We start from the raw sequence: 15,238 nt of genomic DNA on the forward strand, positions 1-15,238 counted from the left end.
TGACGCATAGGGATGCCCAATCAATGTCTAAAATAGACAGGTCCTCTCTATTGAAATTCTGAAAAAGGAAGCCGTGCCAGGCCAGATGTGCCCAATTCAAGTATGAAAAAGGCAATGATGTCCCATCCATGTCTTAAAAGGACAGGTCCCCCCATTGCAAGTCTGAAAAGGGTGATGGTGCCCAAATCATATCTGAAAAGTTCATGAATACCCAACCCATGTCTGAAAACTGCAGGGATCTCTGAAAAGCACAGGGTGAAATGACAAACTAGCTTGACCAGGTGTTATAAAGACAAAAGGTATAACAAGTGTCCCTTTAGCTGCTTTTTTTTTTTTTTGGTGACAGGTTCACTTTAATTCTGATTACAACCTGTACTTATCAGGTCAGAGGGTTTGTTGTACAATATGGTAAAATAAGTCACACCCATGGAGCACGTTCCAAGATTTAATTTTCTTCCCATAAAGATATAGTAAAATAAAAGATATAGCAACAGTAAAACTGGGGCGTTTGAGGGTGTGGGGAATCCTTGGAAAGGTTTTTCATTAAATCTTAAGAGAATTAATCAGACAATGGATCATAAGAGAATGATTTCTTGGTTTTTGATTGAACGTAGATAAATCAGTCATATCAATAGAAGGTAAACATGTGAAGTGTAAGAATTTCGTACATCCAGTTGGAATTTCAATCACTTTCTGTGATTGGAAGTGTAAAATATTATACACATTTGCAGTTTTTTGGGACTTCTAGCCAATTGGAAACCAGATTGGTCGTCATGTGCTAATTTGCCAGCAGATCTGCTCATGTGTATTAGGATTTATGCTTCAGCTGGATTGTATATCTGCCAAATATTTACTTGTAAAAAGAATGATATACACAAAAATGCAAAGTAATGCAGTTTAGAACTTCCTCCGAGATACAAGGAATTATTTGCATGTTTTTATTTCAATCATATGACTTCAGACTTTGTCACAGTTTCCATATCTGTGTGTCACCCAGGTCTTACAGAGAAAACAGATACCAGCTGCAGATATGTCACAATCAGAAAAAATGACATCTATACATTGCACAATCTTACAACAAACGGTTTTATTGAAGATGTTTAAAACTCCAAAGCCAAAAAGTTTTTGTTTGTAAAATAGTAGGGAACAGCCAGAAATCCGTCCTTTTTGTATGGGAGGGGGTGTTCCTCTACTTCCTGCCCTGGAAATCTCCTGCAGTAAAATCTTACAGAAGTACCGGCCCTTCTCCTGTACTAATACAAATATTTTTTTTATTGTCATTTTTGCTGATAGAAAAATAAAACTGAACAATGTTTATTCTTAGGGCAGGTTCATACCTTTCCCGGTGGCTGGCACCTTTCCAACCGCATGGCCGTTCTGGTTTAAAAAGAACCAGTGTGCATTTGACAGCTGGCAGCACTGCAGCCCCTATTCATCTGCCATGGGGCTGCTGCGTTAGTGTTTCCTCGTGTGAGGAAGCGGTAAACACACCACAACATCACTGCTAAAGTCAATAAGCCAATTAAAAGTTGGACTTTGGAGAAATGACAAAACAACCCTTGCAAATGGGCTTCTCCCTGCATTACAAGGATGATTTGCTTTCTTTTGTATATGGTACAAAAAAGCACCTAAACCTTGTTCTTTAAGCTATGTTCAGACTGGTGGCAGGAACAGGCATTCCCGCGTTGGCACCTTACCAGCTGCTCCACCCCCAGAATGTGATTCTGAACCCCTCACTTACACCCCTCATTTTCTACTGCGAGAAGGCACTACATGTAGCACCAGGAAATTGGTTCAGGGGTGTGAGGAAGTGGTCTGCATGTAGCCTTACTACCACAGACTTCCATTCCAGGGTGGCTCCTGGCAGCAAGTACCTTGCCGTCCACCTCCTGCACTGCTCGGCTGGTTCTTTGAACATTTTACGGCAGGCAGTACTGAACTGCTTGCTGTCACCCCCATTCATTTTCTATAAAATGCTGCAGGTGAGGCATTACATGTAGCATCTCACCCAAGGAATTAGTTCAATCCTAATACCCTTATTTCCACAGGCTTCCTCCTCCTTGCATGACCGGTCCCCCTAAACCACTTCTCACCCCACCATTAGGACACTGTCACATACAATGCAGAACCAGCAATCCTTCATTGTAAGTGGGGACACCGAGGGCCCATCCACAACCCAAAGTGTTCCAGGGAACAGGAGAGCTCCAGTGGCTCCGTAAAAATAAAAATTTGCGACCAAGCAGGTTCTTGATTGCGAAAGGGATAGGTGATGTCTCTCCTGCAATAAAATACCATTTCCTGCCTGGTCACAGTTTTTTAAATGTACTCATCTGTGCCCATTCTATCATGGGTACCTCCATCTTCTTTCTTTTTCTGCTTCCATATGTTCTGCTATCCTAATTGGCTGGCCTGGAATGATTGAAAGCGTACCCAAACTCACAATTTTCACTTTACATAAAAAGGTAGACAACCCTTTTATGTAAAGTAAAAATTATGTTTGTTTGTTTTTTAAGTGCAACACACAACAAAAAATGGTGCAGCATCGCACGTCTAGGCGATCGAGAATGAATGGGAGCGCAAAGCCTCCCAGGATACCTATGTCACCCATTATGGGAGGCTCCTGGGTGCTCCTGTGCATGCCGGAGCCTCTCAGGCATGCCCAGAAGGAGCCTTTTCGTGAAAAGTGAAAAAAATTGTTTGACATAGGTTGTAAAAAAACTTGCCAATCTCACTGTTCATGCAGAAGATCGGCAAGTTTTTTTACAACCTATGTCATCTGATCTTGTGCCTGGGTCACAAGTGACGTAAGAAGAAGAACACGAAAGAAGAGACAAAGATGGCGGTGCCCAGCGTGCCGGCTTGGAGACAGATGCCAGGACGACATGGGACCCGAAGGAAGACACTTCCGGACCGATCAACTGCACCCTGGGATTGAAGGTAAGTAGAATTTTTTTGTTTTGGGGGACTTTTGAGTTTAGTTCCTCTTTAACACATGCCATCAGAGTCCCAGAGCAGCCCCAGGTTATGTCGGGGTACCTGGCACATCCCAGCATCATCTGCTGAACTATCCATGTACAGCTCAGCATTGTGATCAGGCAGGTAAGCGTGTTTTTTTGTAGAAGGGACAGGTGATGTATGATGAAGCTGCTATAAAACATACTTACCTGCCTGATTGCACATAATAAAAGCAGAACGTTATTCTTACTAAGTACTTTATCTGTCCTGCTGACCACTGTTGCTTTTCCAAAAAGTTAGGGGAAACCCAACATTTTGAGTTGTCATCAGTGCAATGGAAAATACTCCAATGAGGATTGAGGTTCCAGGAGCAACTCTCAGTAATGAAGTTTTCAATCTGTTTAGGAAGATTTCATCTCATTTGCTGTTACATCCACAGGACAGAAAGTAAGGAAAAATCTCCCTGGTGGGGTGCAAACATTAAAAAAAAAGTGAAACCTTTTCTGCTTTATACATACTTTTCTGCGTAATATATATATCAATTTTGGCTAAATATACACTTTGAATAAAAGTGTTTTAATGATATTTTAAACATAAATGATCATTTAACTCTTAATGTAAGAGGAAAGGGTATTTTAACAAATCCTGGAGTTCAGCTTTGACACCCTGGCCACAATATTTTCTAATAAAAGGAGAAGTCTGTCTAATACCACATATAGGTTATCGGAGAGGAAGTAGGCAGCGCACATGTGCTGTCATGAATGTTTATAGAATTCTGCAAGTGTTGGACAAAAAGCCTGACACATGCAGAGTGACACAATACAACCAGAAGGGAGGGAGAAGTTTCTATAGCAGCCGGTGACAACAAAACCTCTCCATTCCAGCTTCTTTTACCTTGTTCCTACTGGAAGCCCTGCAGGCCTTCTATAGCTCCCAAGCAATGACAGAGGTAAGACATTCCATTCACCACTGTGGGACATTTCATGTTCTCACCTAAGATTGTTATTGTGTTTATTATGAATACATAGGATTATTATCTGTTCCCTTTATTGAATACTTAAAGCGTACCTAAACTCAGAAATTTCACCTTACATAAAAAGGAAGACAACCCCTTTATTGCATTTAAAAAAAAAAAGGTGCAGCACCGCCCCCTCATTTTGGATCGCCTAGGAATGAATGAGAGCGCAAAGCCTTCCGGGATACCTACGTCAGGCATCTCGGGAGACTCTTGGCCGCTCCTTCTGCTCATGCCCGAGCATCTCAGGCATGCGCAGTAGGAGGCCTTTGGTCAAAAAGGAAAAAAATTGCTGATCTCACGCATAAGCAGTGAGATTGCCAAGTTTTTTTCCCCATCTGTCACCCGATCTCATGCCTGGGTTGGGTGATGTAGGAAGAAGAACCCGGAAGCAGAGGAGAAGATGTGCTTTGGGCGCCGCACCGAAGACGGATGCCGGGACGACGCGGGACCGGATGGTGAAACCACTGGACCGATCGACTACTCTGTGGGATTGAAGGTAAGTCTATTGTTTTTGTTTTGGAGGACTTTTGAGTTTAGTTACTCTTTAACTCTTTCTATTACCTCTATGACAGAGTTGGGGCTAAATTGTGGTTCTATTTATTAACTATAGACAATCTCACAGGAATTAGGATATGGGTGACAATAACTCCAAGGTGTGGAGGAAAATTGGCGATTCCTATATTTGAAAGTGCCACTTCAGGGATCATCTCCGGCATGCGCAGAAGGAGCCCTTTCGCTCAAAGAGAGAAATTTGCCGATCTCACACATGCACAGTCAGATCGGCAATTTTTTTCCAACCTATGTCATCTGATCTCGCCCCTGCGTCGGGTGATGCAGAATGACGAACCCGGAGAAGAGAGTAAGATGGTGGCGCATGCTGGGACAACGCGGGATCCGATGTAAGACACCCCTGAAGGAATCGGACTGCCCTGCGGGATTAAAGATAGGTGTATTTTTTTTTTGTTTAGTTCCTCTTTAGGCAATTCATGTATTGTTGTGGGATTTCAAGCGCTCAACGTTCCCAGGCAGCAGTGAGGCACGGTGACCTTACCCCCACCTTTCAGAAGCGTCAAAAGCCAGGGTACTTTTTTCGAACCTTATTTATTAAGGATTTTACCAGGGGTTTAACAAGGTTGTATCCCGCAGAAATACATACATTTTTCATGGAAGGTCCTATTTACATTTTTGGTTAGTTGGTAAGTATTTTACTGAAAAATGTTATTGGAGAACAATGCATAAAACATTGATACAAAAGAACATATGGCAATAGGAAACATAGAAACACAGAATATCCTGCACAGGAAGTTTCAATGACTTTTATCAGGATCAGACCGTTATTTTACTGTAATTACATTTTATATAGCAACTTGAGAGCTGCGATATATTACATTTTTTTTCTTTCATTTACTTACACTTTAAAGCAGAAAATAAATGGAGAATTAGACATTTCCAAGCAGGCAGGGTTGTCATTAAAGAAAAGACTACACAAGCCTGTTTGATCGTTTAGAATTTACTCTCAATGTTCGTCAGTGCCAGAATGAATGAACCAAGGCCACCATCAGAAATTTCTGAGCCCCATACTAGGTAAATTTCCTAAGTCCCCCCACCACGTCTAAAAGTTACAGCATTTCCAAATTAAAGCTTTTTTGATCAGGGCCTGGTACACGAATACCCCCTGTCTTGCCATCATGGCAGTTCTGGAATGCCCTTCCATGCACAGGCACAGGAGTCATGTCATTCCAGCCTAGCCAAGTTGGCTGAAGATCCAGAATCTGAAAAAATATTGGGCAAAGATTTTGATGTAGACAAAGTATCGATATGTTCTGAATAATCTTGCAAATTCCTCTTTGGATTGTATTCTTACTTTAGATATATGGGCCCCAGTCTTATTTTTGAGAAAGCCCCAGTAATCTTATAGTAATGTCTCCTTTGCCAGACTCTGATAGATGATATATAATGCAAGCCAGGAAGAGGAAACCACTGGTATAAGATCTCTTCTTCCAGCTCTATGACAGTGAATGGTCAGACTGGAATAAGGAGCCCAGTTTAGCTTAAAACCTCTGCAGCACAATCCTACACAACTGCCCAATTTGCTCCCCAATATGAAAAGGCCACAAGAAGAAATAGGTAAACATGGGAGTTTTTATTCCAGTGGCCCAGAATCTACTGATTTGATGAACCTACCTGGTCATAGGTCAAACCACCATGTGCCACCCGCTGCTACAAGTCTAGCAAATACATAAGAAAACGTTTGTTTTTAGATGAAAACATGTAATTTCATAGAACTCTTATGAAAGAATAAACATCCATCATAGCATAAGTCGAGTCTTGCATCATATTATCCATTGATTACAGCAAAAAGTTTGTAGTTCATGATGCCCTATATTGGCAACCTTTAGTTAGTAAAAGTGCAAGCTCTCCCTAACTCCTTCCTCTATTAAGGTTTGCTGTGGAATTTTTTTTTTTAAGAACTTACTTAAAATACTGCCTAAAAGCCCTGACAATCGAATTCCTTTTTTTGGTCACTTTTGGTCTGTTAAATATACCATAAATATGTTTTGTTATAAGTAAACAAGAACACAAAATACCTGTGAACTTTGATGAGCTGATTTCTCTGTCTTGTTATATGATATCATCTACATACCGTAGTTCTCCATACAGAAACCCTCCCCTATATTTTATAAGGAACTGCAGAGGGGTAGAGTCCTGCAGTCCTGTTTCTTTTGTTCTGATACAGTAGAATGAATGTGCAATGTCACACGAGGAAAAAATTTATTTTTTAAATTTATGTTATTTGCAGAATTACCAGGTTAAAATATAAAGGTAAAAAGCCAAAGTGAGCTGGAACAGATTACATATATGTTTTTAAGTTTGAATACACTAATAAGAAGTGGTTAAGGCTAATGAATAATTTGGACCTGACTGACTATCTAAATATATATATATATTTATTGATATATATTTATTTATATATACACACACATAAATAATATATAGTATATATATTGATCTCTCTTTTGTGAATAACAGAAAACACTGAGATGGCTGATGTGACTGAACTCCATCAAGCAGCAGCTCTTGGGGATTATGATTTGGTCTCTGAGATCCTAAAGAAAGGTCTGTATGACCCAAATTATAAGGATATTGACTGGAATGACCGCACTGCTCTGCACTGGGCTGCAGCAAAAGGTACGTCCACACATTTCCCCAATCACCTATTACATACCAGGGGTGGGTAGGGGGTAATGGAAATGCTGTATGGGCTGATCAATGTATGATTACTGTATGCTTGTACATATGGTTTGCAATTTATTTATTGAATGTACATGGATGTGACCTAATTACATATGCAGGCACCTTACTTTGTATTTGGTGTTGGGTTGGTTCTTGTCTTTGTTTAATATAAATTGTGTTCAGCCACCTCTTTATTAGTTATTTAGAACCTATTGTGTAGGTATAAGGGGAATAAAGAGGTTTCGGACTCTTTGTGCAAAAAAGGATAAAGTGTGTATTTTTCAATTTGCACTTGGTACATACATCAAAAGTACATATTATTTTTTAGACTATATATCTAAATGCCTGTTAATGTCACAGGGTTTGGATATTACCTAGACATAAATTCTTCTAACATCACACAAGTTGCATATAAAGGTTGAAAACAAGAAAAAAAGGGGACCTGTTGTGCTCACGTAATTCCCAACGCGTTTCGCCTGTCAAAGGCTTCCTCAGGGGTATAGTTGCAGAGGTTGTATAATTTGTTTGGTTGGAGTGCGGTCTAGGTAAGGTAAAGCAGTATTCAAGTTGCATGCGGTTTGATATGTTCAAGCCCAAGGAAAAATATTGTTTTATATTTTCTTAATAGAGTCAATCCAATTATGATGTTAATATAAATATGATCTTTGTTTCATATACCCTATTACCTATATATAGGTAAGGGTTGCATGGATTTATTACAAACTCCGGATATTAACAGTTCTCCTGGCCATATGGATTAACTACAAGCTTTAATACAACACTAACCTTCTTGGCTATATAGATAGGATATCTTTATCCCTTTTCTTCTTCCCTTTGTCCTTGGGATAAGTAGATCTATACCTACCTGACTAGGTCTTCACTAAACCCTTACCTAGGGTATATGAAGGCACCTGCCAATTCCTGGTTTGTAGTGCTGCAGAATGGTAATATCTTGCTGTTCATTCAGCTAATAGCAAGTCTACAAGTCAGGCCTGGCTTGATAAAAATATATTTAAAGTAGCCCAGCGTTTAGTAGATGTTGACCAGGGTGCTGAGTGATTTCAGTGAACTACAAATGGCCAAACAGTGCTGGATTGGTAATGTGTGAGCCACATTAAAAAAAATGTTAATACAAAGCATTAGGCATGATTTATTACAGCTCTCCAAGGCTGGAGAGGATACACTTTCATTAGTGAAGCTGTGTGATCCAGCAAACCTGGAGTGGATTTCCTAATAGCCATTTGCTATTTGTTAGCAAATGTTTTTAATCCTGGACCAAATTCATTCCAGGTTTGTTGAATCATCCAGCTTCACTGATAAGGTGTATCTTCTCCACCCTTGGCAAGCTTTAAAACATAAGGCCCGTTGACTCTTCAAGTTTTGGCTTGATCTTCCATGTGGCCATTGAAAGTGCTTTGCAGCAGATCCAATATTATCGTGCATATTACAGCCATATTATGCAGCACTGTACGAGGCCCATACTCATGCCATGAACTGTCCTTGAACGGGAGCTCACAATCTAATGACCCTACCATAGTCTATGAACATTTTTTTTTGAAAGGACACCAATTAAATTGCCAGTATGTTTTTGGGATGTGGGAGGAAACTGGAGTACCCAGGGAAACAAACTCTGACTAAGATTAGAACCTGGGACCCAAGTACTAGTCACAGAGCCACCATGATCCCCAAATAGCCTAGCTTTATGTGATCCCTACGCCTGTCCACCATCCAGAATAAAGATTTTTTTTGCACTCCCACCATTTCATTGCTATTAATGTTCTCTATAGCTTTCAATGATCGTTTAATTCAATATCATTGTTTTTACAAGCTTTCCATTGGGATTGAAATATCTTGAAAATGAAGTTGCTGTCGGCAAAGGCTTTTTTGTGATAATTAAGTCTTTCTATTACCTCTGACAAAGTTGGGGCTAAATTGTGGTTCTGTTTATTAACTATGGACAATCTCACAGAAATTAGGATATGGGTGACAATAACTCTAAAGTGTAGAGGAAAATTGTTGATTCCTTTATTTAAAAGTGCCAATTCGGGGATTAGTTTTATTTTACATCCTGTAACATTCGTCAATAGATTAAAAACTGAAAGCCAAAAGGACTGAATGTTTACACAGTCCCAAAACATATTTACAGTATGTGCCTGTATTTCCGCAATTCCTCCAGAACATTGAAGAAAATTTGAGGTAAATTTTGCTAATCTGTAGGGAGTCATATGCCATTGAGTCTTTTGATAACATTCATGCATTTGGTAGACAAAATCATAGACAGGATGTCTGTTTTCCATTTGGGTAGAGGGAACGTTACATCCTGTCCACCATCCAGTTTAAAGATTTTTTTGCTCTTTTTAACTCATTATAATTGTTTTTGTGTCCACCAGGTCAGTCTGATACGGTGAAGCTATTAATAGATTATGGTGCTCGGCCTTGTCTCCGGACAGACATTGGTTGGACTCCAGCACATTTTGCAGCAGAATCAGGAAAGCTGAGTGTTCTCCGAACCCTTCATTCTTTGCACGCTCCTATGGACATTGCAGACATACATGGCGACACTCCTCGTAGAATCGCAGAAATATACGGCCATAAGGATTGTGTGAAATTCCTGGAGACGTAAGTTTTTATTATGTGGTCATGGCATGTGAATAATGGGTCAGTCATAATTACAGTAGAAAGAAAGACCTTGGACCAAAAATAGGAAGACATGGACCATACATCCAGCCTGTCTCTTATCTGGGAACCCGGTCAATGAGAAATAGCACATTGCGTTGCTGACTTGTTTTAAAGGTTTACGTTCCAACACCCTCATCCTGATCTTTGCACCAGAACTTACTGAATCTCTAAACTAGGATAGGTTGGTAGTCTATGATGTTGAAGCTTTTGACCTACAAAAATAAGGATTTCCTATCATCAGTCCTGGCGACAATGGTCACCATAGTACATGTTAAAATAAAGCAGGTAAACTTAAAAAAAGTTTCTAGCAACCCCCCTCCTCCTATCTAAATCTGGAGAAAAGAGCTAAATCTAGAGGCAAGGGTCCTTAGGACACGAAGAGAGGTTTTTATTACTATCATAGGAAGGGATGTACCTAACTACTTTACTGGAATCTAGAGAAAAGGGCCACAACTAGCATTACTTGTGGTATTTCACACAATAACATACATTGCTGTAGGGCATGCCAGTCAGTTTGAATAGGGTGTCTTTGTACCTCGCTAGGTGCCCTATGTGTCTTTTGTATTATTGTAGGTTGCAGTGACATGCAGTAAAATTACCACAATGCAGAAGTCAGTATGAACCCTTACCCGTTGCACTGCAGCCTTTCCTAGTGTTTTGTTGGTGATTGCCACATGGTTCTACCGCCTGATAAATTCATACAAATGCCAGGTGTAGGTGTATACTACAACAAAAAGTTTCTACAGCATTAAGAACCCCACCGTTTATTTTACAGAAAAATATAACTATACATAGTTGAGGCGTAGGTACAATTCACAAACATGACTAAAAATATGGGGATATTAAAGGGAAACAAAGAAAGGTTCACATGTCAAAATACAGTATAATCTTACTATATATTTTACATAAGAGAAAAAGTGGAAAGATAGCGGCTCTTTATGGCAGAAAATAAGTCTAGCATGACATAAAACCTTTTATTTCAGTTACTAAAACATATACTGCTTAGAAACATAATTGGTAAAAGAGACCATGGCAATGTTTACCATGATTTTATAAAATACTCTTACTAAAGAGTCCAAGATGTTGGTCAGTACTGTACTTATTGTCTCTCCCGACACGTTTCGCCCTAAACGGGCTTCCTCAGGGGATTGCTGAGACCCTAGAAAATTACATTATTGATAGTATAGTATAGAATTTCCACAGTATTCTTTCAATTTTGACAATATGGAAATAAGCTGATTCATCTAAATAGTCTTGACTTACTTGGTATATTGACCTCACGGGAAGAAGTTGGAAAAGTAAATTCAACCCAGAAAATGTCACAAAAAAATGACTCGATTGGAGATTCTACAATTTCATATGAAAAATTGTGGATAATGTAAACAAACATTTTAATGTATTGGGATACAGATAAAAAAATATTTAGGAAATATAATTCTTACTTGGATGGCTATCTTAATGATGTAATAATTATTAAATAATCCAGTTCTAGTAGATGGAGGTATCTAGAAATATATATATAAAAAAAAAGTTCTGAAATGAACTTTTTTTATATATATTTGTGATAATTACAGCATACGTAAACTCAGAATTTTCACTTTAAATAAAAGGGTAGACAATCCCTTAGTTTTTAAAAAAAAATTTTTTCAGCACATTGTATTCATGTATTTTAGTATAAGGCAGTGTTTAAATTATTCTTTACAGCCCCATCAATGTATAATATGCCAATAACAATATGATATTTTTCATGGGAACGGATTAATCATTTTCCTTTTTTTCTTATGGGAAAAATTTGTTTGGTATAAATCCAAGGATCTGGAACGGATTAAGGATTTATACCAAGGTAACACTGTATATATAATTTTGTGCTTGTTGTTTTTTATTCATTCTTAATATGAGAACTGAAAATTGAAATCCTCTTTAATAATACATACGTGTCATATTTTCACTGTTAGAGCGGAGGTGGAATGCAGAGATTATCGACTGACTGCAGAGCTGGAAGGAAACCCCTTGGATGAGTTGGATGAGGACTGGGAGGCAAAGAAACCTGAACTTTCAGCTTCACTAAGAAACAAAATGAAGAACCACAAAACTAAGCCAGAAAAAAATATCAACCAGCCAATGTTTGTCCAAAAGTCCCGGCGAACTCAGACCAAGAAACCATTACATTATAGACAGATATATGATCATAGAAATACTAAATAACAAAACATTGCCATTGTTCAGGACACATGGGCAGGCACAGACTGTGTCCTTATAATAAGGATTTGTTTCTCTGCTCTTCTCCACTAGGTGGAGCTCCAATGCTGTCTGGTTCTGTCTATAATATTCATTTTTGGATAAAGAAAGCATTCACTCCATGGGTGTGAATGTTCTAATTGTTCTGTTTATATATTTAGTAGGCTTTAAACATGTGAACAAGAAATGATGGCTCCTTGCATTTATGAATCTGTGAACCTGATCATGTAATATTTATATTAGCCACAATATTATTTTTTATTAAATGTATTGAAAAATGTATTAAAATGTCTAAAAATTTGAAATATTGATGGGATAAGTGGATGCTCTTGAAAGTTACATACAGGGGTTAGTTTAAACACTGAAATTTAGTACAGGACCCTGAATTCTCTTAGTTTAAAGCAGACCCATACTTAAAATACATGCCATTTTTGGCATATTCCCACAATTCGGTTTTATATTGTAGGTGCTATGGGACAAGGTGAAATTGGGAATTCTAGATATTTCAGAAAATTCTGGGGTTTGAGGGGTTCAGAGGGCTTTGAAAACTTTTCTTAGATATAACACTATCGGTTCACTACATATAAGGGTTTATATATGTAAAGCCAAATCATATAAATATATTAAGGTCATTCCATTTTTCATTTTAAATATAAAACATCTGAAAGGGTTTTGGGCACCAGGGAAGCCACCAACAAACCTTTATTAACCTCTGTAGCTGAAGTCATGAGGGGAACTACCAACAAGCCTTTACTGACTTTTATAGCTGAAGGAGCAAGAGAAGCCACCAACAAGCCTTTACTCACCTCTGTAGCAGAAGTCATTGGGGAAGTCATCAACAATTCTTTACTGACCTCGGTAGTTGTAGGAACAGGTGAAGCCCCCAAGAGTCTCTACTGACCTTGATAAAGCCACCAACATAACTTTACTTACTTTTAAAGCTGAAAGCATCATGGAAGCCATCAACAAGCTTTACTAAACTCTGTAGCAGAAGGCACACAGGAAAGCCTTTACTGACCTCTGTAGCTGAAGGTACCATGGAAGTCACCAACAAGCCTTTACTGACCTTGGTAACTGAAGGCACGGGTGAAGCCACCAACAAGTCTGTACTAACCTCTGTAGCTGAAGGTACCAGGGAAGTCACCAACAAGACTTTACTGATCTCTGTAGCTGAAGGTACCATGGAAGTCACCAACAAGCCCTTACTGACCTTGGTAACTGAAGGCACGGGTGAAGCCACCAACAAGTCTGTACTAAGCTCTGTAGCTGAAGGTACCAGGGAAGTCACCAACAAGACTTTACTGATCTCTGTAGCTGAAGGCATTGGGGAAGTCACCAACAATCCTTTACTGACCTCTGTAGCAGAAGGCACCAGGGAAGCCACCAATAAGCTTTTACTGACCTCTGTAGCTGCAGGCACTGTGGAAAAATGCAATATCAATAATCCCAAGTCAGAGCTATAGATCTCCAATCAGCAGGCAGATTTAACTGTACTGTTTGGAGAACTCCAAGATTAACTTGTGAGGCACATTTGACCTTTGCAGACTTCTTTTCAAAGATAAGGGGGGTTCTTTACATTATGCTGGCAGGGGACAGACCTTTACTCGGTGGGCTGTAGTTTTCTAAAGACTGTATTTGCACACTTTTTGTTTTGATGCACATCAAATGTATTTGGCTGATCTCAGCAGAAAGTTAGTAGGTCTTTAGACAATACCCTCCTTTCAGTCTAGATGGTTATGAGAGACATTTACACAAAGGTGATAATTATTTGTATCTACCCTACAGGGAGTTTGCCATTACCTTGATATTCGATCCTCCAGTTCAGCAATATAATTACAACAACACTCTCTGAGTTATGAATAAAAGGTTCAGGAATGTGTTTTGTTGATAAATATAACAGGAGGATGTCTATAATGTGATTTTCTTCCTATATGTGGACTTGTTTGCCTCCCTTGCTCTGCATTCCATTCTTCAATCCCTGTGATATATTAATGTTACAACTCTGTGAACTCCTGCATGCCGATCATAGTGCAAACAAATACAATAAAACACATGTATAGCTTACTAAGTACAGCAGCTCCATTGCAAGCAGAAACATTCATAGCTGAATGTGTGTATAGGTGTCTGCTTTATCTGCCAAATTCAAATGTCGTTCTGTTTATCTGGTTGTGTAACCCAAATTCCCTCACCAAACACACACCCAGGTCCTGGACTTCTCAGCAGTTGTATAGCCTAATCAAGAACAACCCTAAGCCAACTGATTGGCTGCGGAAATACATTGATAAATTATTATCTGTCAGCATATTCACTGAGCACATTGATACTAGAGATATTAATTGATTTACACTTAGCTGAGTATGGCTGCAACTAGCAGTCAATTCTTTTATCTTTTGTAGTTGTCTATTTTATTTAAAACACACTTTGGTATGATTTCCTGTATTTGTGAATGTGATGCTGTTGTATCATCTAGAAGCTGAATTGTGTTCAATAAATGGTAATGGACCCGAGCTGTCCTGGGCTAAGGTGACCCTCGTTGGCTGAATTTATATGGAGCGGCTAGCTGGGGGCTCACAGTCAGGTTCAATTTTGCTAACTCCAAACAACCAGAGGCTTCCAATTAGCCAATCTGCCATAAAGTCCAGATGGGTGGAGGGCTGCAGGTATGGTTGTCCTTCTGGCAGTCCTATCTTCATACAGGATCTCTGGAGTTCAGTCCAAGTGACCATTAGGTTCTTTGTCACCCTTCTTTCTAAGGTTCTTCTCCCTCGGTTGGTCAATTAGACTGGGACGACCAGCTTTTTGTATGAGTCCTGATCATGCCAAACCTATTCTATTTGAGAAATATGGAGGTCACTGTGGTCTTGGAAAACGTAAGTGCAGCAGAATTTTTTAGCCTTTTCCAGATCTGTGCAACATTTCCGTCCCTGAGCTTTGGCTCTGGCCCTCATGGCTTGGTTTTTGGTCTGATATGCATTAGCAACTATTAGGCCTTCTAAAGAAAGGTATGTGCCTTTCAAACCGTGTCCGATCACCCTAATCTAGGTGCAGAGACATCTATGCAGCAATCATATGTTGTTGAAAAAAGTCTAAATACTCATTTAAATGTGTATTTTC

General features: G+C 39.2%; 1 protein-coding gene across 1 annotated transcript; it reads left to right on the forward strand.

Annotated features, from left to right (window-relative positions):
* The first annotated feature begins 3,776 nt into the window (after positions 1 to 3,776).
* Positions 3,777 to 12,420, forward strand: ANKRD66 (ankyrin repeat domain 66). Its single transcript, XM_072410358.1, has 4 exons — positions 3,777 to 3,904; positions 7,004 to 7,162; positions 9,598 to 9,826; positions 11,842 to 12,420. The coding sequence occupies exons 2-4, from the start codon at positions 7,015 to 7,017 to the stop codon at positions 12,089 to 12,091; spliced, it is 627 nt and encodes a 208-aa protein (XP_072266459.1). The 5' UTR covers positions 3,777 to 3,904; positions 7,004 to 7,014; the 3' UTR covers positions 12,092 to 12,420.
* Positions 12,421 to 15,238: the final 2,818 nt, after the last annotated feature.

The sequence above is a fragment of the Pyxicephalus adspersus genome, chromosome 4 (assembly GCF_032062135.1).
Source record: "Pyxicephalus adspersus chromosome 4, UCB_Pads_2.0, whole genome shotgun sequence".
In the NCBI taxonomy this organism is placed as follows: Eukaryota; Metazoa; Chordata; class Amphibia; order Anura; family Pyxicephalidae; genus Pyxicephalus; species Pyxicephalus adspersus.

What these genes read in the sequence shown, in the direction of transcription:
- ANKRD66 (XM_072410358.1), top strand. Translation starts at nt 7,015, where the DNA reads ATGGCTGATGTGACTGAACTCCATCAAGCAGCAGCTCTTGGGGATTAT. An exon ending in GCACTGGGCTGCAGCAAAAG is followed by an intron (nt 7,163 to 9,597) that starts GTACGTCCACAC and finishes TGTGTCCACCAG; the next exon opens with GTCAGTCTGATACGGTGAAG. An exon ending in TGTGTGAAATTCCTGGAGAC is followed by an intron (nt 9,827 to 11,841) that starts GTAAGTTTTTAT and finishes TTTCACTGTTAG; the next exon opens with AGCGGAGGTGGAATGCAGAG.